This window comes from Pan troglodytes, chromosome 12 (assembly GCF_028858775.2).
Source record: "Pan troglodytes isolate AG18354 chromosome 12, NHGRI_mPanTro3-v2.0_pri, whole genome shotgun sequence".
NCBI classification, from domain to species: Eukaryota; Metazoa; Chordata; class Mammalia; order Primates; family Hominidae; genus Pan; species Pan troglodytes.
The window spans coordinates 95,459,314-95,483,777 of NC_072410.2; the positions used below are offsets into that span (position 1 = coordinate 95,459,314).

A 24,464-nucleotide genomic window follows, 5' to 3' on the forward strand; every position below is an offset into this window, starting at 1 on the left:
GGCTGATCTCAAACTCCTGACCCCAAGTGATCCACCCGCCTTGGCCTCCCAAAGTGTTGGGATTACAGGCGTGAGCCACTGTGCCTGGTTTTATTTTTATTATTATTATTTTTAATAGTTCCTATTCTAATGGGTATGAGGTAGTGAGGTGGGTGGTTGTGGTGTTTTTATGAATGTTTAATTGGAAATGGGTGGCCATTGTGTGCAGGAAAAACCTCCTAAATTGTGTCAAACTCCTGGAAAATGAAATATCATTCCAGTTGCAAGAATATCTTTTTTTTTTTTTTTTTTTTAAGACAGAGTCTCACTCTGTCACCAGGCGGGAGTGCAGTGGCACGATCTCGGCTCACTGCAACCTCCGCCTCCTGGTCCGCCTCCCGGGTTCAAGTGATTCTTCTGCCTTAGCCTCCCAAGTAGCTGGGACTACAGGCGCGTGCCACCACGCCTGGCTAATTTTTTTGTATTTTTAGTAGAGATGGGGTTTCACCATGTTGGCCAGGATGGTCTCAATCTCTTGACCTAGAGATCCGCCTGCCTCGGCCTCCCAAAGTGGTAGGATTACAGCCACAAGAAGATCTTGAGCATGTGAATGATCAGAAATGATTTAGCCTATGTAGGCACTAGGCCAGGTAGTGAAATTCAGGGAAAATAATTCAGATGCTTCTGAGCTATCACTTATGAACTAAGAAACAGCTTAAAGCCATTATAGTGTGTTTCCTGAAGATGAAAGCATATGGTAAGATGAAATAGTGATTTTTTTTTTAAATTACTACTCCAGAAAGGAAAAGTTTACTAATTTTTATTACTAAAGTTTACTGTTGGTGGGTGCGGTGGCTCACACCTGTAATCCCAGCACTTTGGGAGGCCGAGGCAGGCGGATCACCTGAGGTCAGGAGTTGGAGACCAGCCTGACCAATATGGTGAAACCCCATCTCTGCTAAAAATAAAAAATTAGGCCGGGCGCGGTGGCTCATGCCTGTAATCCCAGCACTTTGGGAGGCCGAGGCAGGTGGATCACGAGGTCAGGAGATTGAGACCATCCTGGCTAACACGGTGAAACCCTGTCTCTACTAAAAATACAAAAATCAGCCGGGCGTCTTGGCAGGCACCTGTAGTCCCAGGTACTCAGGAGTTTTGAGACAGGAGAATGGCGTGAACCCGGAAGGCGGAGATTGAAGTGAGCCGAGATTGCGCCGCTTCACTCCAGCCTGGACGACAGAGTGAGACTCTGTCTCTAAAAAAATAAATAAATAAAAATAAAAATAAAAAATTAGCTGGGTGTGGTGGCACGCACCTGTACTCCCAGCTACTCGGGAGGCTGAGGCAGGAGAATTGCTTGAACCCGGGAGATGGAGGTTGCGGGGAGCCAAGATTGCGCCACTGCACTCCAGCCTGGCGACAGAGTGAGACTCTTTCTCAGAAAAAAATATGATAATTAAAAGTTGAGACGTTCTTTGCCGAGAGTGGTCGGGGTTTCCTGCTTCAACAGTGCTTGGACGGAACCCGGCGCTCGTCCTGCACCCCGGCCGGCCGCCCATAGCCAGCCCTCCGTCACCTCTTCACCATGCCCTCGGACTGCCCCCAAGGCCCCCGCCGCAGCTCCAGCGCCGCGTAGCCACCACTGCCGCTGCCGCCGCCTCTCCTTAGTCGCCGCCATGACGACCGCGTCTACCTCGCAGGTGCACCAGAACTACCACCAAGACTCAAGAGGCCGCCATCAACCGCCAGATCAACCTGGAGCTCTACGCCTCCTCCGTTTACCTGTGCGTGTCTTACTACTTTGACAGCGATGATGTGGCTTTGAAGAACTTTGCCACATACTTTCTTCACCAATCTCATGAGGAGAGGGAACATGCTGAGAAATTGATGAAGCTGCAGAACCAACGAGGTGGCCGAATCTTCCTTCAGGATATCAAGAAACCAGACTGTGCGGGGAGAATGCGATGGGAGAGCGGGCTGAATGCGATGGATTACATTTGGAAAAAATTGTGCATTTTGCATTACATTTGGAAAAAAATGTGAATCAGTCACTACTGGAACTGCACAAACTGGCCACTGACAAAAATGACCCCCATTTGTGTGACTTCATTGAGACACATTACCTGAATGAACAAGTGAAAGCTATCAAAGAATTGGGTGACCACGTGACCAACTTGCACGAGATGGGAGCACCCGAATCTGGCTTGGCAGAATACCTCTTTGACAAGCACACCCTGGGAGACAGTGATAATGAAAGCTAAGCCTCAGGCTAATTTCCCCATAGCCATAGGGTGACTTACCTTGTCACCAAGGCAGCGCATGTATGTTGGGGTTTCCTTTACCCTTTCTGTAAGTTGTTCCAAGACACCCACTTAAGTTCTTTGATTTGTACCATTCCTTCAAATAAATAAATTTGGTACCCTCCCCCCCCCAAAAAAAAAAAATGTACTGTGGGCTGGCATAGTGGCTCATGCCTAAATCTCAGCACTTTGGGAGGCTGAGGCGGGAGGATTACCTGAGGTCGGGAGTTTGAGACCAGCCTGGGCAACATGGTGAAACCCCGTGTCTACTAAAAATATAAAAACTAGCCAGGCATGGTGGCACACACCTGTAATCCCAGCTACTTGGGAGGCTGAGGCATGAGAATCACTTGAACCTGGGCTGCGGAGGTTGTAGTAAGCTGAGATCACGCCACTGTACTCCAGCCTGGGTGACAGGGAGACATTCTCTCTCTCAAAAAAACAAAACAAAAAAAAACCCCAAAAAAAAACCAACAAAACAAAGTAATCCAGGAACAACAACATGATGAAGGACTGCATGCAGGACTCAGTGATGAATGGTGGAAGACAGCCAGGAAGTTAAGCATGACTCTGGTATTAAGTGTTGTCTGGGAGAGTTAAGATTCCATTTACAGAAATAAGACCTGTAGGGGAAGCTCTTGATTTTTTTTTTTTTTTTTTTTTTGCAGACTGCTGATTTCCTGATTACATGTGTTAAGTTTGAGGTATAGAGAGAAAGAACATCCTGGCCGGGTGCAGTGGCTCACACCCGTAATCCCAGCACTTTGGGAGGCCGAGGTGGGCAGATCACGAGGTCCAGGAGATCGAGACCATCCTGGCCAACATGGTGAAACCCCGTCTCTACTAAAAATACAAAAATTAGCTGGGCGTGGCGGCGCGTGGCTGTTATCCCAGCTACTCAGGAGGCTGAGGCAGGAGAATTGCTTGAACCCGAGAGGCAGAGGTTGTGATGAGCCGAGATCGCGCCACTGCACTCCAGCCTGGCAACAGAGCTAGACTCTGTCTCAAAAAAAAAAAAAAAAGAAAAAAAGAACATCCTGTAGAAACAGGCAGTCAGAGATATAGAACTACACAGAATCCAAGAGATCTTTCAAGAAAAGTGACATGCAGCAAGAGAAACTATCAAGGGGGTAAACAACCTATAGAATGGGAGAAAATATTCACAAAGTATACATCCAACAAAGGTCTAATATCCAAAATCTATAAGGAACCTAACAAGCAAAAAGCAAATAACCCCCTTAAAAAGTGGGCAAAGGACATGAACAGATACTTCTCAAAAGATGTACATGTGGCCCACAAACATGAAAAATGTCCATTTCTAATCATCAGACAAATGCAAATTAGAACCACAAAGAGATACCATCTCACACCAGTCAGAACAGCTTTTGTTAAAATGTCAAAAAATGAGAAACGTTGGTGAGGCTGCAGAGGAAAGCAGACACTTGTACACTGTTGGTGAAGGTGTAAATTAATTTAGCGTAGGCACAGTCAGTTTGGAGATTTCTCAGAGAACTAAGAGTGGAACTACCATTAGACCCAGCAATCTGATGGCTGGATATACGGCCAAAGGAAAATAAATCATTCTGCCAAAAGAACATATGTACCTGTATGTTCATTGTGGCACCATTCACAATCGCAAAAACATTGAATCAACTCATGTGCCCATCAGTGGTGGACTAGAAAAGAAAAGAAAATATGGTACATAGCCATCATGGAATACTATGCACCCATTAAAAATAATGAAATAATGTCTTTGCAACAACATGAATGTAGCTGGAGGGCATTATCCTAAGCGAACTAACACAGAAACAGAAAACCAAATACTGCGTGTTCTCACACAGTGAGAGTGGGAGCTGAACATCAAGTACACATGGATGTAAAGATGGCAACAATAGACACTGGGGTCTACTAGAGGTGGTGGCGCAGCAGGGTGGGGGTGGGGGTTGTGTGGCAGAGGAACAGCTGAAAAACTACCTATTTGATACTATACCCACCACCTGGGAAACGGGTTCAGTCATACCCCAAACCTCAGCATCACACAGTATACCTTTCTAACAAACTTACACATGTACTCTCTGATTCTAAAATAAACATTGAAAAATTAAAAAAAGAAAACTGACATGGTTTGTACTGTTTGACATAATGGCTAGGGGAAATGAAGTCTGCAGAATGGCTGTTTGGGGATGTTGTTGTTGTTGTTGAGGTCTCACTATGTTGCCCAGGCTGCTCTTGAACTCCTGACCTCAAGCAGTCCTCCTGCCTTGACCTCCCAAAATGTTGAGATTACATGCATGAGCCATTGCCAAAACGGCTATTTGGATTGCTGTTAAGGTTATTACATTCTCTGTGAAGTAAGATCTTGAAGGAGAAGGATTTGAGATCAGGAGTTTAAGAAAAAATGTTAATCTAGGAAGAGAGGATAATTTCTGTGTTTGGCCGGGTTCGATGGCTCACGCCTGTAATCCCAGCGTTTTGGGAGGCCGAGGTGGGCAGATCACTTGAGCTCAGGAGTTTGAGAAGAGCCTGGGCAACATGGTGAAACCCCGTCTCTACTGAAAATACAAAAATTGGCTGGGCGTGGTGGCAGGTGCCCACTGTAATTTCAGCCACTCGGGAGACTGAGGCAGGAGAATTGCTTGAACCTGGGAAGTGGAGGATATGGTGAGCCTAGATCGTGCCACTGCACTCCAGCCTGGGAGACCATCTCAAAAAAAAAAAGAAAACAAGATGCTGAAATGAAGTAATTACCACAGTCAATGTGATCCTATAACTTTGTTTTCTTTTAGAGATGGGGTCTCCCTCTGTCACCCAGGCTGGAGTGCAGTGGTGCATCATAGCTTTCTGCAGCCTCCACCTCCTGGGCTCAGGTGGTCCTCTTGCCTCAGTGTTCCGAGTAGTTAGGACTGACTGCAGGTGCATGCTGCTATGCCTGGCTAACTTTAAAATTTTTTTGTAGAGGCGGGGTCTTGCTATGTTGCCTAGGCTGGTCTCCAACTCCTGATCTCAATCAGTCCTCCTGCCTACCTTCCCAGAGCGCTGGGATTACAGGTGTGAGCCATCGCACCCAGCCAATCTCATAACATTTTATGACTAGCAAACTTAGTAGTTTTGATTCAGGCATAAATCAGTTGGGGGGGGTTATACAAGGTTGGGTGAGTTTTTCTAGATTGCTAAGAGACCATGTTGAAATACTTGGCTCTGTCTCAGTAAGGGATAGAGAGAAGCAAAGGTGTGGGTAAAGGTTATGAGCAGACATGTAAAGGGGGCAAATTAAAGTGTTTAGGGAAGGTGAAGCAGTTCCAAATCATAATATAGATCCCAAGCCTCACCAAGAAGTGAAGGAGAGGGTAATTGTGCGATAGTTCTCGGGACTGAGACCTCAAGGTGTAAGATGAATCTTTATTGTGGGTGGTCCTCTTTGAGAAAAAGAACAAAAAAATGTGAAATGGGTGCTAAATTTCAGAGCAGAATATACATATATGTGTATGTGTGTGTGTATATATATATATTTTTTTTTATGTAGCAAATTCCAGTTTACAAAGGGCTTTTATGTGTTTTGCATCATTACAACAGTTCTGTGATGATGTGGATGTGGTGGATATTGTAATTCCACATCACAGAGGATAAAATTGAGGCACACCATAAGGTAGCTGACCAGAGATCATGCAGTATATGGTAGAATGGCAACTTGAGGCCAGTTCTTAGGTGTGTTGTCCTTATTCAGAATGGAACAATGTGGTTTATTGTACAAAAATTTAAAAATGAATGTCGAAAAGTAGAAATTATTACCCAAATCTCACCCTCTGTGGTTGTTTGCTATGTGATCTTCCAGACTCACATATACATGTAGATAATTTTTTTTTTTTTTGAGACGGAGTCTTGCTCTGTCGCCCAGGCTGGAGTGCAGTGGCGCAATCTCGGCTCATTGCAGGCTCTGCCTCCTGGGTTCACGCCATTCTCCTGCCTCAGCCTCCCAAGTAGCTGGGACTACAGGCGCCCACCACCACCTCCAGCTAATTTTTTGTATTTTTAGTAGAGACGGGGTTTCACCATGTTAGCCAGGATGGTCTCGATCTCCTGACCTCATGATCCGCCTGCCTGGGCCTCCCAAAGTGCTGGGATTACAGGAGTGAGCCACTGCGGCCGTCCTCACATGTAGATACTTTTTTAACTTTTTGCTTTTAACCACTTAAGATATTGTGAACTCATTTCCAAATTAACATATATTTGCTTTTAACAGCTACATTTCCACTGGAGTTACGTACCGTTTGTAATCTATTCCTGGAAATTTAGATGGTTACAACTGTTTTTTATTTTATTTATTTATTTATTTAGAGACGGAGTCTGACTCTGTCACCCAGGCTGGAGCGCAGTGGTGTGATCTTGGCTCACTGCAACTTCCACCTCCCGGGTTCAAGTGATTCTCCTGCCTCACCCTTCCGAGTAGCTGGGACTACAGGTGCATACCACCACGCCTGGCTAATTTTTGTATTTTTAGTAGAGTCGGGGTTTCACCATGTTGGCCAGGATGGTATTGATCTCTTGACTTCGTGATCTGCCGGCCTCAGCCTCCCAAAGTGCTGGGATTACAGGCGTGAGCCACCACGCCTGGCCTCAACTGTTTTTTATTATAAATAATGCTGTAGGCCGGGCACGGTGGCTCACTTATGTAATCCCAGCACTTTGGGAGACCGAGGCGGGTGGATCACAAGATCAGGAGATCGAGACCATCCTGGCTAACAAGGTGAAACCCCGTCTCTACTAAAAATACAAAAAATTAGCCGGGTGTGGTGGTGGGTGCCTGTAGTCCCAGCTACTTGGGAGGCTGAGGCAGGAGAATGGTGTGAACCTGGGAGGCGAAGCTTGCAGTGAGCAGAGATCGCACCACTGCCCTCCAGGCTGGGCGACAGAGCGAGACTCCGTCTCAAAAAATAGTAATTAATAAATAAATAAAGCTGTGTACAGCCTGGCCAACACTTTGGGAGGCCGAGGCAGGCAGATCACAAGGTCAGGAGTTCGAGACCAGCCTGACCAATATGGTGAAACCCCATCTCTACTAAAAATACAAAAGTTAGCCAGGCCTGGTGGCACATGCCTGTAATCTCAGCTATTCAGCAGGCAGAGGCAGGAGAATCGCTTGAACCCAGGAGGTGGAGATTGCAGTGAGCCAAGATCGCGCCACTGCACTCCAGCTTGGGTGACAGGGCGAGACTCTGTCTCAAAAAAAAAAAAAGAAGAAGAAGAAAAAATCCTTTATTCTGGTTTTCCCGTAGCTTCCACAGATCCAAAAGGGTCAGGTTTATTTCCAGTAGCCAAATATTCTGCCATCTGGACTGAGATATCTCCTAGGTTGAGGTTATTATAGAGGTAGTAACCTGATTCTTCCTTTTCTCCTTCCCCTTTCCTCCTTTGCCTCCCTCCTCTTTTCTTCCTCTGTATTTATTTTATCATTCCTTCTTCCTTTCTTATTTCTAGGCCATATAGGCCAGCCAGGGAAAGGTTAGTAAGGGGTGACATTGATCCCTATGACCTGAGGAATATTCTTTGACCTTGAGACATGCCGATTATGCTCTTCTTTTCCTAGGATGCTCACAACTGTATTCCTGAGCTGGACAGTGAGACAGCCATGTTTTCTGTCTACGATGGACATGGAGGTAACTTTAACAGATCATATTGGTAACATTCTAGGACCCCAATTCCAGACGTTCCAAGGCAAGAACAGGTCCCTTGTTCATTTACTTTCCAGGGTCTGGCCCTCATTATCATTTCCTGCCTGGTGCTGTTTTTCTGTATTCTGTCATTCTTTTTTCCCAGTAGGTACTGTATTGGTTTATAATCTCACCAGGACTTGTTTTAATCCAAAGAGCCTCTATCTTTTTTTATTTTTATTTTTTAAAATTTTTAGGCCGGGCACGCAGTAGGTCACACCTGTAATCCCGGCACAGTGGATCACGAGGTCAGGAGTTCGAGACCAGCCTGACCAATATGGTGAAACCCCATCTCTACTAAAAATACAAAAATGAGCTGGGCGTAGTAGCGGGCGCCTGTGGTCCCAGCTGCTCGGAAGGCTGAGGCAGGAGAATCGCTTGAACCTGGGAGGTGGAGGTTGCAGTGAGCCAAGACCATGCCACTGCACTCCAGCCTGGGCAACAGAGCAAGACTCTTGTCTTAAAAATAAAAAAAAGTGTACCCAGTTGAGCTGATTCTTTATCTTTTTTTCACTGGAGAACTAAGTATACAGGTGAGAAAAGACGAGATATTTATACCCGAGAGAATTGATGGTGAAATCCATTTTTTTGGATCAGAACTTCCCCAAACAGTGTCCTTCAAATAGGGTTCAGGGGTGCTAACCCTTGGGGTTCACTCCAGTATGGCATATAAATATTGTATCACTTTCTATGTGTGGGGAGCAGTGCTCCAGGTGACTTTCCTTTCTTTCCTTCTAGGGGAGGAAGTTGCCTTGTACTGTGCCAAATATCTTCCTGATATCATCAAAGATCAGAAGGCCTACAAGGAAGGCAAGCTACAGAAGGTCTGTCTGCTTACACCGCCCATTCCTCACTTGTGTAGGCTTTTCCCTTGTTCTCTAGCCCTTGGGCTTTTCCTTTCTTTTTGTCCTCTAGCTGCTGCTGCTTATTTACTCTTGAAGAATTCTGTTCCTAAAACGAGCTTATTGGCCGCCTTTTAGACTGGCCTTGTTATTCCTAGGCCTCTGAACTGTTTTTATCTGTGAGTGTCTCTTAGTGTGGTGGCTCACACTCTTAATTTGTATTCCATCCTTGTGCTCAGGATTGTATATAGGGAGTTCATTTTGTACTAGTCTTAGACTATTTTGCTTATATTCAGGCTTTAGAAGATGCCTTCTTGGCTATTGATGCCAAATTGACCACTGAAGAAGTCATTAAAGAGCTGGCACAGATTGCAGGGCGACCCACTGAGGATGAAGATGAAAAAGAAAAAGTAGCTGATGAAGATGATGGTGAGTGTGGCATCCCTTGTTTGAGGGGAAATCAGCATTTTAAGAAATATTCTTTAATATTACTTATCAATTCTAAGATAGGATGGCTTTCTAGGGACCTGGGGAGTCCTTATGTTAAAGAAACCTATGATGTTCTCCTGCATTGTATGTGGTTATGAAAAGGAGGGAGAGAATTATCTTCGTTGAGTGGCATCTGAGCTGTAAGCATTGTATGTACATTATCTTTTGTCATTGTGATGGGGTCTTCCTGGTTCCTGCTGGTATTTATGTGCTTTTTTTTCCCCTCAAGACTGGAGCAGTTATTAGCCCCAATAGCCAGTCATTAAGCCTAAATCCTAATTCACAGTAGCATTGTGCGCTTCCTGGATCCTCAGCCAGAATAGGGTTTTTACAACTTAACAATAACAAATGAGACGTCAGAGGGAAAGTGTAGTAACTAGTGTTGTTTTGATTAAGAAGGCGATGAAACACAAAAACCAAAAGAAGTCTGTGGAGGAGGAGGAGCTAGGGCATGTTCTTCTGAGACTTGAGCGAGAGGAACCTTGGGAGTGGGAGGTTGTGGGGAAGTTAGAGGCTGCAAGGGCTGTTGAGGTAGTGAGAGGGACGGATCCCATGAGGAGTCTGGCATGGGGGCTCTGATTTAGCCTCTTCCCTGCAGTGGACAATGAGGAGGCTGCACTGCTGCATGAAGAGGCTACCATGACTATTGAAGAGCTGCTGACACGCTACGGGCAGAACTGTCACAAGGGCCCTCCCCACAGCAAATCTGGAGGTGGGACAGGCGAGGAACCAGGGTCCCAGGGCCTCAATGGGGAGGCAGGACCTGAGGACTCAACTAGGGAAACTCCTTCACAAGAAAATGGCCCCACAGCCAAGGCCTACACAGGCTTTTCCTCCAACTCGGAACGTGGGACTGAGGCAGGCCAAGTTGGTGAGCCTGGCATTCCCACTGGTGAGGCTGGGCCTTCCTGCTCTTCAGCCTCTGACAAGCTGCCTCGAGTTGCTAAGTCCAAGTTCTTTGAGGACAGTGAGGATGAGTCAGATGAGGCGGAGGAAGAAGAGGAAGACAGTGAGGTAAGGGCCCGTGAGGGCAGGCAGATGCTGAAGTTGCAGAGAGGTCCTGTTTGGTTGCCGTCTGTAGTTTTCAACTCTCTTTCCTTCTCCTATTTTGACATCATCCCCCAAGACCCACTGTATTCTAAGCTTTAGTCTTGAATTCATTGAGCTCCATCATCACAGGTACCATTTGCCTTCTTACCTCTTCCTTTGTTGATACTATAACAAGGAGATCTAGTTCTGGCTTTTCAGAGTCTGTCTCCTAGAGAGAGAACAAGGAGACAGTTGTTACCTTGGCTAGTTGACTGTTTTCTTCTCTGGAAAATTTATTTTCTGGCCACAGTGCCTGAAAGATACTTTTGGCTGGCAGCCCTTGCCTTGTCCTGGGCTTTTTGCTAGTGACTGCTAAGCCCAGTTCAGGATGTCAGTTGTACTCATGCTAGCCCTTTCCATCCCCCCAATTTTCATGACCATATACTTGTATCTTTCAGTGTTTTGAGGACCTGTGTTCAGTCAGGACCTCTTGATTCTGAGTATGAGCTGTGGGGAGGGAGGGGATCATCCCAGTCTCAGCAGTCTGGGATCCTCCCCCTGGCAGGAATGCAGCGAGGAAGAGGATGGCTACAGCAGTGAGGAGGCAGAGAATGAGGAAGATGAGGATGACACCGAGGAGGCTGAAGAGGACGATGAAGAAGAAGAAGAAGAGATGATGGTGCCAGGGATGGAAGGCAAAGAGGAGGTGTGTGGGGAAGGGGAGCAATGAGTCTTGAAAAGCCACAAGGCAGGTGTGAGTCCCCTAATTTTGATTTTGAGACAGGGGATCCCCCTGATACTTTAGGATGGAAGTAATAGTCATGGGGATTTATTCTGCAAGGGGAATGAGCCTTTGGGGTTGAATTATCTAAAAACAAGGGAGAGGGAGTGTGCTGCCGTCTCTAGAAAGATGAAATGTGTGCTTCTCCTGTTTGTTAAAGCTCTTTTGGGGGTCCCAGTGAAAGCAAGCATAGGTGAACGATCAGGAGCACATCAGTGAGGAACGCATGTTCAGAAGCCCCCATGATGCTCCTTTTCTTCCTCTTAAGCCTGGCTCTGACAGTGGTACAACAGCGGTGGTGGCCCTGATACGAGGGAAGCAGTTGATTGTAGCCAACGCAGGAGACTCTCGCTGTGTGGTATCTGAGGCTGGCAAAGCTTTAGACATGTCCTATGATCACAAACCAGAGGATGAAGTAGAACTAGCACGCATCAAGAATGCTGGTGGCAAGGTCACCATGGATGGGCGAGTCAACGGGGGCCTCAACCTCTCCAGAGCCATTGGTAAGGGCCAAGAAACTGGGAAAGACTTCTAGGGTCTTTCTCTCTGTCCCAGACTACCTAGTAGCAAACTTTAATCTTCCTAGTGCTTGTGCCTTTCAAAGCACTTTAATATCTACTACCTCTGTTCTTATATTCCTGTGAAATAACTAAGATGGGTAGAGGTATCATTATACCCATCTTATGTAACATTTGAATGATGAAAAAGACCTGTGAGTGCCGGGCGTGGAGGCTCACGCCTGTAATCCCAGCACTTTGGGAGGCTGAGGCGGGTGGATCGCCTGAGGTCAGGAGTTCGAGGCCAGCCTGGCCAACATGGTGAAACCCCATCTCTACTAAAAAAAAAAAAAAATACAAAAATTAGCTGGGCATGGTTGCGCAAGCCTGTAATCCCAGCTACTCAGGAGGCTGAGGCAGGAGAAGCGCTTGAATCCGGGAGGCGGAGGTTGTAGTGAGCCGAGATCGTGCCATTACACTCCAGCCTGGGCTACAAGAGCGAAACTCCGTCTCAAAAAAAAAAAAAAAAAAAAAAGATTTAAAATAAAAAGACCAGTGAGTGACTTTCTTAAGGTTCAGCAGTCTGGTGGCAGGGTTGAAACTAGAAAAACTAGGACTTAGGACTCAGTTCCCCATTCCACTAGATTATGGAACTTAGTAAAGAAGGGAAATGAATGGCAAGGTTTGACCTGCCACAAACACAAGTCTGTGGGAAGTATCCAAACTGCTCATCAACCATTCCTTTACTCCAGGGGACCACTTCTATAAGAGAAACAAGAACCTGCCACCTGAGGAACAGATGATTTCAGCCCTTCCTGACATCAAGGTGCTGACTCTCACTGACGACCATGAATTCATGGTCATTGCCTGTGATGGCATCTGGTGAGCACTGGCAGAATGCCCTAAACTCCCCTTTCTGCAGCATGTCTTCTCTTATAGGGCTCAGGGCACCTCTAGGATTAGAGCCTAGGCAGATCTAGACCTCTTGGTGGGTGAAGAGCACCCAGACTAAGGCAGAGCTGAGAATTTCTGTAGTTATTTACACTGGCCTGGGCCACCACCTCTGTCCATACTCCTCTACTCTGCCTTAGTGAGACTGGAAGATTCTGACTGTTGTTCTCGACCCCAGGAATGTGATGAGCAGCCAGGAAGTTGTAGATTTCATTCAATCAAAGATCAGCCAGCGTGATGAAAATGGGGAGCTTCGGTTATTGTCATCCATTGTGGAAGAGGTGAGTACCAGGGTGGAGAAGAGAGGGTGTCTGGTCTGCACAGCCAGGGTTCACTCTTTTCATCTGAGCTAAGTCGGCAATCTGGGAGCATTATCATTAATTGCTGACAGACGCTAAACCCCGACTCCAAAGTTCCACCTTCTGTCATTTCCCTGACTTAGCCTTATGCCTTATGGACTAGCAGGTGGGCCGTTTTGTGATACCTCTTGCCCATTCCTCTCCTACCACCCTGACTCAGCAAGCCAGCCCTCTTTTGGGACTGTAGATTCCTGGCAAGGTGTTCAAACCCTGTGGCTGAGCTACCCCCATCCCTTTCTTAGCTGCTGGATCAGTGCCTGGCACCAGACACTTCTGGGGATGGTACAGGGTGTGACAACATGACCTGCATCATCATTTGCTTCAAGCCCCGAAACACAGCAGAGCTCCAGCCAGAGAGTGGCAAGCGAAAACTAGAGGAGGTGCTCTCTACTGAGGGGGCTGAAGAAAATGGCAACAGCGACAAGAAGAAGAAGGCCAAGCGGGACTAGCAGTCATCCAGACCCCTGCCCACCTAGACTGTTTTCTGAGCCCTCCGGACCTGAGACTGAGTTTTGTCTTTTTCCTTTAGCCTTAGCAGTGGGTATGAGGTGTGCAGGGGGAGCTGGGTGGCTTCACTCCGCCCATTCCAAAGAGGGCTCTCCCTCCACACTGCAGCCGGGAGCCTCTGCTGTCCTCCCCAGCCGCCTCTGCTCCTCGGGCTCATCACCGGTTCTGTGCCTGTGCTCTGTTGTGTTGGAGGGAAGGACTGGCGGTTCTGGTTTTTACTCTGTGAACACTTTATTTAAGGACATTCTTTTTTATTGGCGGCTCCATGGCCCTCGGCCGCTTGCACCCGCTCTCTGTTGTACACTTTCAATCAACACTTTTTCAGACTAAAGGCCAAAACCTAATCGTACGCATCGTGTCGTTTTTTTTCTGCTGCCGTGGCCCCCGACTTGGCCCCATCTGTAGCATCTGGCGAGCCCCCATGTGAGTGTGTGCGTGTGCTCGTGTGTGCCCTGCGCGTGTATAGGGGAGCCCAGAGCGAGCTGCTGGCAGGCCGGCCTGGCGGGCGTCGCGGCTGCCCCTCGCCCCCTCCTGCAGCCAGAAATGATCTAGTTCCCCCAGGGACAGGTCGGAACCGGTCTGGCTGGCCTGAAGCCTGAAGCCTGGAGTCGGGCAGGACGCCTCCTGCGCTGCTCCCTGGCCGGCTCCCCCCGGCCACTGATTGGCTTGCTCCCCGCCTCGTCAAAATCACTTCCCGGTCACGCCATTGAGGCTCCCGCCGCGGCCGCTTCCCACGGACTACGCGTCCCGTGCGTCTCTGCGGCGGCGGAAGCGGAAGCGAGTACGGAGGTACCAGCTGGTCTCCGTAGGGGGGTAGGGGGCTCCATGAATGGAAGCGGCGGCGGCGGCGGGAGCGGCCTGAGCTGGGCGCCGGGGCCAGGGCCGGGGGCTGCCCAGGGCCCGCGCCGCTGCATGGGGGCGGCCCGCGGGCCCTGAGAGGAAGGGCAGACGGGCGGGCCGAGATAGGAGGGGCGGGGTCGGGCGGCCGCAGGCCGGAGGCGCGTCGGGCTGGAGCCGGTCACGATGCCCCGAAGGAAGCAAAGCCACCCGCAGCCCGTGAAATGCGAGGGGGTCAAAGGTCAGGGGTCAGGGGCCTTGAGGGGAGAGGAGCGGGGGTGGGGTCAGTGGAGTGGGCTCAGGTCAGGGTGGAGGGAGACTCCTGAGGGATGAAGTGGGCGATCCAGACTCCTAGCTTCCCACCGAGGCACTAAGGGAATCAGAGTGGGTCAGCGAGTACGGGAAGTGTGGTCCACGAGGGCTGGTCCCTGAGGGAGAATCCACAAGCCCCCTCCCCTCTTCAGTGGATACTGAAGACTCCCTCGACGAAGGACCCGGGGCCCTGGTATTGGAGAGTGATTTGCTACTAGGCCAGGATCTGGAGTTTGAGGAGGAAGAGGAAGAGGAGGAAGGCGACGGCAACAGTGACCAGCTCATGGGCTTCGAGAGAGACTCGGAAGGTGGGTTTTCGGGTCTTGGTTAAGGATTAGCGGCCGCTGGAGACCCCAGCCCTTCAGGAGGCAGGTTAGGTGAACAGAACACCATTTCCTGCCACAACCGAGGGCTGGTTTAGTTTACATTTGAGCTAGATGACTTCATTTGTTTAATGGTCCAATCACTTCCATCACTTTGTTGAGGTGAAGTTCTGAGGCCTGGTCAAAGGTGATAGGAATAGGAGGGTGGGTGAATCACATGGAGCAACTGATTAAAAGTAAATGCCCTGTCCCTCTCCCTAGCCCATTCCTTATGTGTATTTACTTTTAAGAGAGGTTCAGGGAAGCAAACTCTCTGTGAATCATTCAACCCAGTATTTAGGTCTAATCTAACTCCCTTTCACCTGCAGCGTAAGCTCCTTTTGTATTGAGAGGTTTTAGTTTCTGTCTTTATCCTTCCATGTCCCTCTTCCCTGTGATCTTAGCATCACCCTACCCTAATTTGCTGCACTACCCATCCACTTATGCAAGATGTTTTTTGAAAGTCATTGAGGGGATCCATGTAAATATCAATCTGTTCTTTAGGCAGGCAAGTGGTATTACATGCATTACTTCCATTGTCTCCACTTCCCTCCAAATTTTGCCTCAGAGATAGGTTTTATCTTATATCAGCTCCTTACTAAAAGGGGCCTTAGCAATAGAGCTTAGAAAAAGGTCTTGGGGGCTCTCTCCCTTTCGTATTTTTACTTTCTTGTCTCAAGAATTAATTTCATTATGGATTCATTTCAGTCTGTGATCCACTGTGAGCCCTTGATCCTTGACCATTGAGTGAAACTAGATACAGGTCAATTCTACCATCACTAGATTAGTCCAGTGTAAGAGGTAGACAATTCATGTTGAATTTTCTGGAATTACTGCAGGGGAGACCTTGATTCCTAGGAGGGAACTAAAGGGATCATCAAAGCTAAGGGTGGAGCCAAGCAAGTGGGGAGACCATAAGTGAAAAGGGGAGAGTTTGGAGCCTGATCCTACCCTATGCTGATGTCTCTTTTTATGTCTATTTCACCAGGAGACTCTCTGGGGGCCAGGCCTGGGCTTCCCTATGGGCTGAGCGACGATGAGTCTGGGGGCGGCCGGGCGCTAAGTGCGGAGAGTGAAGTTGAGGAGCCAGCCAGGGGTCCAGGGGAGGCCAGGGGTGAGAGGCCAGGCCCAGCCTGCCAGCTGTGTGGGGGGCCGACAGGTGAGGGGCCGTGTTGTGGGGCAGGAGGGCCGGGTGGGGGGCCCCTGCTGCCCCCACGGCTACTGTACTCATGCCGCCTCTGCACCTTCGTGTCCCACTACTCGAGCCACCTGAAGCGGCACATGCAGACACACAGCGGAGAGAAGCCGTTCCGCTGTGGCCGCTGCCCCTACGCCTCAGCCCAGCTCGTCAACCTGACACGACATACCCGCACCCACACTGGCGAGAAGCCCTACCGCTGTCCCCACTGCCCCTTTGCCTGCAGCAGCCTGGGCAACCTGAGGCGGCATCAGCGTACCCACGCAGGGCCCCCCACTCCTCCCTGCCCGACCTGTGGCTTCCGCTGCTGTGCTCCACGACCAGCCCGGCCTCCCAGTCCCACAGAGCAGGAGGGGGCGGTGCCCCGGCGACCTGAAGGTAAGACACACCAGGGACCAAAGATCTTGGGACATGGGTGGCTGGCCCTAGGAATGCTTGGATTGGATTCATAGCCCAGGTCTTTGTCCCCACAGATGCTCTGCTCCTTCCAGATTTGAGCCTCCATGTGCCACCAGGTGGTGCCAGTTTCCTGCCAGACTGTGGGCAGCTGCGGGGTGAAGGGGAGGGCCTCTGCGGGACTGGATCAGAACCACTGCCAGAGCTGCTATTCCCTTGGACCTGCCGGGGCTGTGGACAAGAGCTGGAGGAGGGTGAGGGTAGTCGGCTGGGATCTGCCATGTGTGGGCGCTGCATGCGAGGAGAGGCTGGAGGGGGTGCCAGTGGGGGGCCCCAGGGCCCCAGTGACAAAGGCTTTGCCTGTAGCCTCTGCCCCTTTGCCACTCACTATCCCAACCACCTGGCCCGGCACATGAAGACACACAGTGGTGAGAAGCCCTTCCGCTGCGCCCGCTGTCCTTATGCCTCTGCTCATCTGGATAACCTGAAACGGCACCAGCGCGTCCATACAGGAGAGAAGCCCTACAAGTGCCCCCTCTGCCCTTATGCCTGTGGCAATCTGGCCAACCTCAAGCGTCATGGTCGCATCCACTCTGGTGACAAACCTTTTCGGTGTAGCCTTTGCAACTACAGCTGCAACCAGAGCATGAACCTCAAACGTCACATGCTGCGGCACACAGGCGAGAAGCCCTTCCGCTGTGCCACCTGCGCCTATACCACGGGCCACTGGGACAACTACAAGCGCCACCAGAAGGTGCATGGCCACGGTGGGGCAGGAGGGCCTGGTCTCTCTGCCTCTGAGGGCTGGGCCCCACCTCATAGCCCACCCTCTGTTTTGAGCTCTCGGGGCCCACCAGCCCTGGGGACTGCTGGCAGCCGGGCTGTCCATACAGACTCATCCTGAACTAGGTCCTTCTTCCCCATGTTTTATACAGACGGACCAGAAGCCACCTTTTTCTCCCCCGCTGGCCAGGGGCTCCACACAGACTAACGTAGGCACTATAAGGACCAGCCCAACCCCATGGGCGGGGGGGCCCATATGGACCAGGGGGCCTTGCCTTGACTGAGGCACTTCACGAGCTCAGTGAGAAGGGCCCTGTATTCACCTCCACTGCCCCCAGGGGCTGTGGACAAACCGGCTGGGGGACTGCCCAGCCTCCCACCTGTTTATTTAACTTATTTCAGTGCTTTATAATAAAGGAAACACTAACAAAGCCATGTCTATGCTGAATTGGCAATGGCAGGCAATTTGGCCTTACCCTTAGCATAGTAGTCCATGCTGTGATGGGGGAAGCAGGGGCAGTGAGAGGGAACCAGAGGTAGGCAGCAGTCAGGCTGAGTTTAATGATGGGGAACTGGGCCAGACCAAACACAGACGTCTGCCCATCCCCTTGGCCTTTGGCCCATGGCTCCAAGAAGCCAGAAGCGGCCCAGAGGGAGCTATGGTTCCTCCCCAAGGCAGGCAGCCATGGTCCCTTAGACTTTGTGCAAAATACTAAATGCTAATTTGGCATCGAGGGCCAGCTCTGAAAAGAGAAGGGGCAATCCTCTGTGCAGCCAGCCCAGGGGACAAGGAAAGGTAGGTTACGAGGCCCCTGGCCAAGAGAAAAGGGGAAGGTAGGAAGGAAGAAGGAAGAGACCCCTCCGCCCCTAGCATGGGGGACACAGGCACAGGGCAAGTTTCTGTAAATTCCTCTGGGGTAGAGGGCAGACATCCAAGCAGTGGAGATTACAGATCCTCATCTCCAATGCCCTCGAAGGCGAAATTGCCGTGGACATCACTGGCACTGGCATCTGTGCTGGGACTGCCAATTCCCCGCAAGCTCACGGCACTCAGCTTACTCTGTAACAAAGGCAGGGTGGGGTCAGAGATCTTGGGCGTGCAAGATCCCCCAACAAACAGCAACCTCACCAACCCTGGAACTCACTGAGAGTTTGACCATAGACTCCCGGGTGGCATCAGGTGACTCCTGGGGAAGAAGAGGCAGAGGTGTCAGAAACTCACTAGGAGAGGTGAGGCAGGGCTGAGAGCCAGGGTTCTGACCAGGAGGTAATACTTACAAGCAGTGGTGGGGACTTCACTGCTTGCTGGCTGTCTGAGCGTCTCAGAGTGCCCCCCACCCGCCGGCGCAGCATCTGGGGACAGATACAAGGTGCTGGTGAGGGCAGGATCACTTCCCCTCTCTCTCAAGACAAGCCTCACATCTAGGACAAAAGGCAAGGGGAGCACACCTGCTCACTGCTCAGTCCACACTTGCTGCCTACCTTCCTGATACTGCCGCCAGATTTCTTCACCATCAGTTCATCAACCATGGACTGCAAGCAGATGCTCATCATGATAGCCTGAGGGCAAGAAGAGTGTCCAGCTTGACGAGAGTGGTCACTCTGAGCCCAGCACCACTAATGCCTCCCATATTGAGTACTGGAAACTCTACGCTTTAAGGTGCTCCAGAGGAGGGCTGAGGGTAGGTTCACACCTGGGGGCTAGTGATGGTGACCCACTGTAGCCGGTCCTTGCTCATGAGGTATTCAAAAGCCAGTTCCAGGCGCACCTCACCCCGGCCCCGGCCTGGGCTGCTCGTGCTTCCACTGGGCAATGGTACCTGGGAGAGGAAAGGGAATTCGGTTGAGTTCACTCTGACCAACCTGTCTGGCTCCCGGACCCGCTGCAGCCCATACCTAAGCTCAAGGCTTGCCGGGCCCCCAACCCAGGCCTTCCCCTCCTAACCCGACTCACAGAGGAGGTGACCCGCCAGCATCGCATGCGGGTGACCCGGAAGGAGCCTTCTCGGAGTTGCTGGCCAGGCAGGCGGAGCTGCAGGCTGAGCTCACTGTTGCCCGCGCTCACCACCACAGGACAGTCCTTTTCTGGGAAGTCAGCCACACAGGCATCAAAGCGCAGGTAGCCATAGTGCCGCAACGTCTGGGCCAGTCTCAGGAACTGAAAAATGGTCATCACATGGGGGTAGATTAGGAGGGAGAATGGGGCAGCTCAGAAAAAGCAACCCCGGTCGGGCGCAGTGGCTCATGCCTATAATCCCAGCACTTTAGGAGGCAGAGGCAGGCAGATCACAAGGTCAGGAGCTCAAGACCATCCTGGCTAACACAGTGAAACCCTGTCTCTCCCAAAAATACAAAAAATTAGCCGGGCGTCATGGCGGGTGCCTGTAGTCCCAGCTACTCGGGAGGCTGAGGCGGGAGAATGGCATGAACCTGGGAGGCAGGGCTTGCAGTGAGCCAAGATCGCGCCACTGCACTCCAACCTGGGCAACAGAGCGAGACTCTGTGTCTTAAAAAAAAAAAAAAAAACACAAGAAAAAGCAAGCCCTTAGAGGAAGACAGAGAGGAGGCAGGGCTCACCTCCTTCTTGGAGACTTTCTCTTGCAGAGATTTGAGTTGCCGGTGCTGTTCCTTGGTGACCAAGATCCACCCACGCTCAATATCTGATACCGTCTATAGTAGAGACAAGGGGCAGGCAGTAGGAGGTCCCAGTCAGCAATCCAAGGAAAGCGTCTACCATTACCTCTGTCCAGCCTGACCCCTAGCCCCACACTTGAGTGACCTCTTTGCAGTAAGTCCTTGATCTTGTCAGCTTAATAAAAGTAGGGAGAGTAGATATTGTGCCAGCAGCACTAATAGTATTCTAGGAACTTCCCCACAAATTGGGAACAAAGACACGACAGCAGTTTTCTTGGGAGAGTGAGTCACCAGTTATTTTCTTCAGGGGAAGGGTTCTGAGGCAGCTCCAAGCTCACCTGAGCATAAAGCAGGTTCAGGCCAACCCGGTTCTCCATGACATCGTCATCATAGGCAGAGTCCCAATAACTGTGAGGTGGAAAGGGGTAATGGGGCTAAGCTGGGTTAAGGCAAGAGGTAGAATGGAAAATGGGCAAAACAGGAGCAATATGGAACTATCAGGGGCTAATGGTATAGTGGGAGGAAGCTTGGGAGGCCTGGCAGAAACACCCAGCACTACACCCCCTTGTCCAGATTATTCTGTCTCAATATGTGGCCCAATAATCCAATCCAGCACAGCACCTCCCACCCCTCCCCTTCCAGGCCCAGCCCTGACCTCTTCCTTAGCACAATCTTATACTCTTTACTCCGAAGGCTGGTGACAGACACATAAGGCAGCTCAAACTCCTGCAACTTCCGTACAACTATGGGTTAAAAAAAAAAAAAAGGAAAATATAGTGAGATTTAAAGGAAGGGAAATCAAGAAAGAAGTGCCCTGAGGCAATGTTCATTCTGGGGGTGGGGGTGGGGAGTTAGGGGGGTTGCAAACTCTACTGAAGTACAAGGAAGCAGTCAAGTCCAGAGAAACTCACAAGAAAAGGCTCCATCCTCTTTTTCTCGAACTAAGAATAGACTGAAGTATCCAATCAAGTCATCTGGAAGATCCAGCTTTGCAGCTACAGCCTGGGGATAGGGATAGAAGTACAGCTCATCATACTGGCTGGTTCCAATCATTCTCCAAGCCCAGGACCCCGGGATGCAGGGGAAGAAGGGGCAGTGCTGAACAAGCGCCTCACCTCCAGGACATCCTCAGTCTGATCTGAAGTTAGCACGTTGACCAGAACTTTCTGCCCGTTGCTGAGCAGCACTTCCAAGGACACTTCCTCTGTGGGGACCTGCTGTGTCTCCTGTTGTGAGCACACATGGGGATGGGAGGCACTACCTTGTCCCTTGCCTTGACCTATGCCCAACTCTATTTCTAGGTCCCTTGTGTGTCTTTATTCTCAGCTGCTTAAATATAGGCTGTGATTTCTTTGATTTCATAGGAATAGAAGTTCCATTCCATTAAAAAAGATGACTCCTCTGTTATTAAGATGACATGGCCTGGCTGGGTGTGGTGGCTCACACCCGTAATCCCAGCACTTTGGGAGGCCAAGGCGGGTGGATCACCTGAGGTCTGGAGTTCGAGACCAGCCAGGCCAACACGGCAAAACCCCGTCTCCACTAAAAATACAAAAATTAGCCGGACATGGTGGCAGGCGCCTGTAATTCTAGCTACTTGGGAGGCTGAGGCAGGAGAATCACTTGAATCCGGAAGGTGGAGGTTGCAGTGAGCTGAGATTGCACCACTGCACTCCAGCCTGTGCAAAAGAGCAAGACTCTGTCTCAAAAAAATAAAAGACATGACCTTCCAGCAAGGTCCTTTCCTTAAATCTTGGTCCCACCCAAAGCCCTACCTGTTGTGCCCGACGCAGGAAACTGTTGAAGGTCTCGCTGCTCCCAAGCAATGGGTCTTGCCGAACTACGAGGACAAAAGAACATTATTACAGGAACTTAGCACTCACTCTTGGCTCCCCAGTCCTCCTCTCAGTAGGTTCCCCCGACCCCATTTCCTGGGCTGATGGTGGCCTGCCACATCCCCCAGCTGGCCTCACCTCACTCACTGTTTGCATAAATTCTTCACCTGCCCCACCCTTGGCTGCCATCTAGGTGAGTCCAGTCTATAGAACTAGGGAAATAACAATGATGTTAATCTAAAGCACATCAGATACAAATTAAGTTCTCTCCACTGATATTAAGACTAGTGTTATACTAGTATTTCTCATAGATGTTAGTGCCCAAATTGTTTTGCTAGTACACAGAGTTACACATCCTCGTAGACTATTTACTTTGCTAACTGCACAACAGATCAAACAAGAGCCTTCCTAGATCTAGAAATTAAATCAGGCCCTTCCACAGAACCAGCTGTTTTTAAGTCTCTCCCCATAGTCCTCAATATAGTCAACCTAGTTTCCTGCAACCACTCACCAGCTTGCATGTACTTCTCTAACTGCTCTCTCCTCTGTTCTACCTCAGCAGGAGTCAGAGAGAAAAGCTTCTTTGGGGGGAATGCAGGAAGCACATTGGCCCCATACTCCTTCCGAAGCTATTTAGAGAAAGAGATACAACCCTTCACATAAACACAGAAAATGAGATGAGGCAATCTACATATGCTCATAATGTTCTCTTGGGTGCCCCTCCCTTCCCTCAGTCCCTGTTCCCCTGTCTACCCTGGTCATCTGAGAAACAATTCCTTTGACAGCAGTAGCACCTCAAGGGAGCTGTCCTAGATATAAGTTGTTCTCTATTTTACTGTGTACAAGTCAGCCCCTCCACAGTACGGGGAGGATTTGTACTGGGCCAGGACCTACAGGGAGCCCCTTGACCACCTAGCAAGACTGTTCACTGAACCCTTAAAGGAAGGAAAGGGCTTTATAAAGTGCACAGTTAATAGCTAAGTCTGTTCACAAAATATCTTAGGACTTAAAGGGACTTTGCAGATCAAAGAATCCATCTTTCAGTTGTAGAAACTGAGGCCCAAAGAAATCAGGTAATGGCCAGGTACCGTGGCTCATGCCTGTAATCTCAGCATTTTGGGAGGCCAAGGTGGGTGGATCACCTGAGGTCAGGAGTTTGAGACCAGCCTGGCCAACATAGTGAAACCCCTCTCTACTAAAAATACAAAAATTAGCCGGGTGTGGAGGCAGCTGCCTGTAATCCCAGCTACTCAGGAGGCTGAGGAAGGAGAATCGCTTGAACCCAGGAGGCAGAGGTTGCAGTGAGCCGAGATCGTGCCACTGCACTCCAGCCTGGGCAACAAGAGAGAAACTCCGTCCCAAAAAAAGATATCAGGTAACTTGTTCAGGGTTGCACAACTAATTATCAGTGGAGCTCTACTGAGTTAGATAGAGTTTATGATCTGGTAAGGAAGGAGGAGAAACATTGCATCACAGATACATAACGATAATTGGCACAGCTAAACACACTGAAATGAGCCGAAGAACACAAAAGGAAATCGGTGAATCGTTTGTATAAACAGGGAAAAGAATTTCAAGTTGCCGCTCAGATGACAGAAGGAATGTGCTTTGACAGCCTGGGTGGAGGTAGTGGGGGGAGGGGTTGGTTTGTCCATGCAAGGGTAAAGGCTACTAGAGCAGTAAGACTGGACAGAAAACCAGAATATAAGAACAGGAAGGAGCACTTGTTGCGCGGACATTAAGCTTCTTAGGGAGTTCCCGGAAATGTCAGACAAGATAAACCAGGGCCCTACCCTGTGGCAGTGATTAAAGGGGAACTACAGCCTACGGGAACAAGAAGAGCGGGTAAAGGGAGACACTGATGTCCACGTGTAGGGAAGGGCTTGAAGCTGTCTCAAGGCAGGGGTGCTAGTCCCACCTGCTCGTGCAGCCCCAGGAGCTGGCTGTAGCGCACCCGACAGTGCAGGACTCCATTCACGTGAATGTTATAGGCCTGAGGACACAAAAGTAGTCAAGCATTTTAGGGTTGCGGTCTGCGCAACCCCCCTGAGAACCCTGGCCGGAAGTTGCCTGGCAACTCGCCGGAGTAACGCGCTAATCTCCCGAGGGTTAGTTCGCTTGTTTTCGCCAGGGCCAAGTCCCAAAGCTGAAGAGCCAGTCCGGGGGAAATTCGGACGCTTGTGTTGCAGTCTCACTGCCCAAGAGGCCAGTGACGCCCACCAGGGCAGCTGCGGCCTAGCTCGGGGAAGCGACCCGGCCTAAGGGCCTACAGGAGCTCGGGCAACCACTGCCACGAATCACACACATGAGATAAGCTCCCAGAGAGGCCGTCGGGAGTCGGCGGCCCAGGACCAGGCCCGAAGGGTGGCGGTCAGGCCTCAGAGGCCGCTCCGAGACGGCTCGGGCCCGTTATCCCCGCCCCTGCCCGGCCCGGCTCGGCTCCGGCCGCTCCTCACCACGTAGGCGGAGCCGCCGCTGTCCCCGCTGCGGGACTCGGTTTCGGGAATGGAAAAGTGCATGTTCCCTACGGCACGGCACGGCCGGGCTCCGGACTGTGAGGGCCGCAGCGGCTCTGCACGCTCCCCCTCCGCTGCTCAGCGAGTCCCCGCAGCCTCACTCGCCATTTTGGGAGCCCTGCGATCCGATGTGGGAAGGCCGTGGGACG

At 50.4% G+C, this 24,464-nt stretch overlaps 3 protein-coding genes and 1 pseudogene across 4 annotated transcripts in view; 3 read left to right on the forward strand and 1 right to left on the reverse strand.

Moving 5' to 3' along the window:
- The window catches only part of PPM1G (protein phosphatase, Mg2+/Mn2+ dependent 1G), a 28,172-nt gene extending 14,386 nt beyond the window's left edge, over positions 1-13,786 (forward strand). Inside the window, 9 exon segments of the mRNA NM_001246455.1 lie at positions 7,864-7,933; positions 8,726-8,811; positions 9,126-9,258; positions 9,917-10,332; positions 10,913-11,053; positions 11,397-11,631; positions 12,378-12,507; positions 12,755-12,857; positions 13,178-13,786. Of these exon segments, the coding sequence (NP_001233384.1) occupies positions 7,864-7,933; positions 8,726-8,811; positions 9,126-9,258; positions 9,917-10,332; positions 10,913-11,053; positions 11,397-11,631; positions 12,378-12,507; positions 12,755-12,857; positions 13,178-13,384 (1,521 nt within the window). The 3' untranslated portion in view covers positions 13,385-13,786.
- Positions 1,594-2,307, forward strand: LOC469704 (ferritin heavy chain-like; annotated as a pseudogene).
- Positions 13,787-14,143: 357 nt separating the features above from the next.
- On the forward strand, positions 14,144-17,761 carry ZNF513 (zinc finger protein 513). 2 transcript variants are annotated; one of them, XM_016943104.2, is made up of 4 exons: positions 14,144-14,231; positions 14,744-14,899; positions 15,942-16,529; positions 16,625-17,761. In XM_016943104.2, the coding sequence occupies exons 2-4, from the start codon at positions 14,875-14,877 to the stop codon at positions 17,449-17,451; spliced, it is 1,440 nt and encodes a 479-aa protein (XP_016798593.1). In that variant the 5' UTR covers positions 14,144-14,231; positions 14,744-14,874; the 3' UTR covers positions 17,452-17,761.
- Positions 17,762-17,867: 106 nt separating this feature from the next.
- Positions 17,868-24,445, reverse strand: SNX17 (sorting nexin 17). The gene is made up of 15 exons (XM_515357.8): positions 24,256-24,445; positions 23,718-23,792; positions 22,311-22,428; positions 21,740-21,804; positions 21,080-21,190; positions 20,876-20,966; positions 20,620-20,707; positions 20,303-20,372; positions 19,908-20,000; positions 19,285-19,488; positions 19,025-19,150; positions 18,813-18,890; positions 18,609-18,683; positions 18,476-18,517; positions 17,868-18,390 (listed from the first exon to the last, which is right to left on the reverse strand). The coding sequence occupies exons 1-15, from the start codon at positions 24,316-24,318 to the stop codon at positions 18,277-18,279; spliced, it is 1,413 nt and encodes a 470-aa protein (XP_515357.3). The 5' UTR covers positions 24,319-24,445; the 3' UTR covers positions 17,868-18,276.
- Positions 24,446-24,464: the final 19 nt, after the last annotated feature.

Excerpts from the sequence above, each read along its gene's own strand:
- ZNF513 (XM_016943104.2), top strand. The coding sequence starts at position 14,875 with ATGGGCTTCGAGAGAGACTCGGAAG. Across the intron at positions 14,900-15,941 it reads CTTCGAGAGAGACTCGGAAG|GAGACTCTCTGGGGGCCAGG; the intron begins GTGGGTTTTCGG and ends CTATTTCACCAG. Across the intron at positions 16,530-16,624 it reads GGTGCCCCGGCGACCTGAAG|ATGCTCTGCTCCTTCCAGAT; the intron begins GTAAGACACACC and ends TTGTCCCCACAG.
- SNX17 (XM_515357.8), bottom strand. The coding sequence starts at position 24,318 with ATGCACTTTTCCATTCCCGAAACCGAGTCCCGCAGCGGGGACAGCGGC. Across the intron at positions 20,373-20,619 it reads AAGATTGTGCTAAGGAAGAG|TTATTGGGACTCTGCCTATG; the intron begins GTCAGGGCTGGG and ends TCCACCTCACAG. Across the intron at positions 18,891-19,024 it reads TCACCATCACTAGCCCCCAG|GCTATCATGATGAGCATCTG; the intron begins GTGTGAACCTAC and ends TCTTGCCCTCAG.